This window comes from Rattus norvegicus, chromosome 1 (genome assembly GCF_036323735.1).
Source record: "Rattus norvegicus strain BN/NHsdMcwi chromosome 1, GRCr8, whole genome shotgun sequence".
Classification (NCBI taxonomy): Eukaryota; Metazoa; Chordata; class Mammalia; order Rodentia; family Muridae; genus Rattus; species Rattus norvegicus.
This window is the reverse complement of record NC_086019.1, coordinates 167914467-167917201: the sequence shown is the minus strand read 5'-3', so window position 1 is coordinate 167917201 and position 2735 is coordinate 167914467. Positions and strand designations below refer to the sequence as shown.

The 2735-nt window shown below is 42.1% G+C and overlaps 1 protein-coding gene across 1 annotated transcript; it reads left to right on the top strand.

The window, feature by feature from the left end:
- Positions 1–1790: 1790 nt before the first annotated feature.
- Or51i1 (olfactory receptor family 51 subfamily I member 1) lies at positions 1791–2735 on the top strand. Its single transcript, NM_001000544.1, has one exon. The coding sequence runs from the start codon at positions 1791–1793 to the stop codon at positions 2733–2735; it is 945 nt and encodes a 314-aa protein (NP_001000544.1).

Sequence of the window (2735 nt, the reverse complement as noted above, 5' to 3'; positions counted from 1 at the left end):
TGCGGGTACTACGAATAGAAGGGAAATGCTAGAAATCACAAATGACATAAAGAGCCATTTTACCTATGTTCTGAAGTAGAGCTTTAATTTTGGGCTGCCCAGCATCATGGAAGAATATTGGAATAAAGACTATATGCTAGTCTTATATGATATGGCTTCTAGCGTTCATGTTTCTATTATTTCTTTTTGCTGGAATTATTGTGCCTGCTTAAAGACAAAGACAAATAACATAGTCCCATAAAGAGAATTCACGAGAAGCTATTGTAGAAAGGAAATGAAGAAGTGCCTCTGAAGAAAAATGGAGGGGAGTGTATTTGGGGGAGGGGGTGCTAAGGGATCTGGGCAGAATGAAAGAAGAATCTATTTTCATTAGGCAAAAAAGAAGGCATTTCTGCATGGGAGGAAAATGGCTTTAACAAGGCGAGTTACCAACAGTATTATGTTTGTAAGGGAACTCAATGTATTGGGAAAATGCTTTCCTTACATTTGGAAACAATGATGTCATCATAAAGAAATGTGTGGGGGAAAAAGGAATGTATGAATGGCGAGAGTGTGGTATCTGCAGTACAATGGCATGGACAGCACTAGCAGGTTAAATTCAACAAGGTAAGGTTGCTGTCATGGAGAGTCTCAGAATCATAATGGAGAGATGACACTCAAGCAGATAAACTTCTCTGCTGTGGGTAGAGTTTAAGAAGAAATTTGACTGTGTGTGGGAAACATCTGCAGACTGGAATCTAGAGAGGAAGGTTGCCATCTTTTTTGATGGGGTGCTTCTGTACACAGCTATTGCCCGAAGACAAAGAACCAGAAAAAGAATGAGATTGAAGGTCTGTACAGAAGGCTGATAGAATCAGAGTCTGGAAGGAGGGATAGCAATAAAATCTGAAGTAGTGTGCCTGTCTTTGGAACAGGAGGGACTCCTGCTCAGAAAACAGAGGTAAGAATGGATAAAGGTGTGAACACATTTAAAAACTTAAGTAGCAATAATAACATATGTAATTTCAAGAAAACATTTTATTTCTTTGGTTAGGTGGGCCTGGTTTCAGAGTTTTAAAAAATGTTTGTAGCTTACTACGTGGATTTCAAAGAAAAGAAAGGCGGAGACCAGGGGAACTGTCCCAGTAGCGAGTGTATCAGGAAGGATATGAAGTTAACCAGGAGAAAGTAAAGCAATTACAGTTTCTTAAACAGTGAACAAGCATTAGAGGGCTAACTGGGAAATAGAGGAACATGGAATTTAAGATTGAGAGCTAGAATTTTAATTTTTTTGTGATGACAATTTCAAGGTGACCATAGCCTTGAAGGTTGAAGCAAAGTCTGGTTAAAGGTTGTTTGATATGAAGTTTGTGCCTGCATGGAGTTTATCTATGCTCTCAACTGGAAAGTTTCCAAAGGCATACCCATTTTCCTAGTTAGTCTACCTTAATTTCTATTTTTATCTTCAATTCCAAGTATATGATTTCTGGAGTGTATGGGGAGTGGTAGGATATGTACCTCATGGCAGTGACGAGAGGGCTTTGTGCATGGGTCTGCATTTGGTCATCCACTCTTCATAGAGCTTCTGTCTGTCCTCGGGCATGTACTGGGCCTGGCAGTACAGAAATAAATGGAAATATGCTCTATTCTCAAAAAAGAAATAGTCTAGTAGGCAGGGCAGAATGGAGGCTCACATATTAAATCCATGACATTTTGTGTTGGAGACAGGAAACTGAAAGAAGGAAAGTGAAGAACTTCCCTCACGTCCTCTCTTGGGCCTAATCCTCATCTCTCTTCTCCACCTGCCTACCATGCTAGGCTTGAATGGCACTCCCTTCCAGCCAGCCACACTACAGCTGACAGGTATTCCTGGGATGCACACAGGCCAAGCTTGGGTTGCCCTGATTTTCTGTTTCCTCTACTTTATCTCCATTGCAGGCAACCTCAGTATCCTCGCTCTGGTCATCCGGGAACCTCCTCTCCACCAACCCATGTACTATTTCCTCTCTATGCTCTCTCTCAATGATTTGGGAGTGTCTCTATCTACACTTCCCACCGTGCTTGCTACCTTCTGCTTCAATTACCGCCATGTTGGTTTTGATGCCTGTCTGGTCCAGATGTTCTTCATTCACACATTTTCTTTCATGGAATCGGGCATACTACTCGCCATGAGCTTTGATCGTTTTGTGGCTATCTGTGACCCACTACGCTATTCCACTGTGCTTACCAATAGCCGTATCTTGGCTATGGGTCTGGGTATCCTTGCCAAAAGTTTCACTACCCTCTTTCCTTTCCCCTTTCTTGTAAAAAGATTGCCCTTTTGCAAGGGCAATGTGCTACATCACTCATATTGCCTCCATCCAGATCTGATGAAAGTGGCGTGTGGAGACATCCATGTTAACAATATCTATGGGCTCTTTGTGGTAATTTTCACATATGGCGTGGACTCAGTTTTTATCCTTTTGTCTTATGCGTTGATCTTGAGAGCTGTGTTGGTTATTGCATCACATGAACAGCGCCTCAAGGCACTCAACACCTGCATATCACACATCTGTGCAGTACTGGCATTTTATGTGCCCATAATTGCTGTCTCCATGATCCACCGCTTCTGGAAAAGTGCTCCAGCTGTTGTTCATGTTATGATGTCCAATGTCTATTTGTTTGTACCTCCCATGCTCAACCCAATCATCTACAGTGTGAAGACCAAGGAGATCCGCAGAGGGATGCTCAAAGTCTTCCATAAATCCCAGACCTGA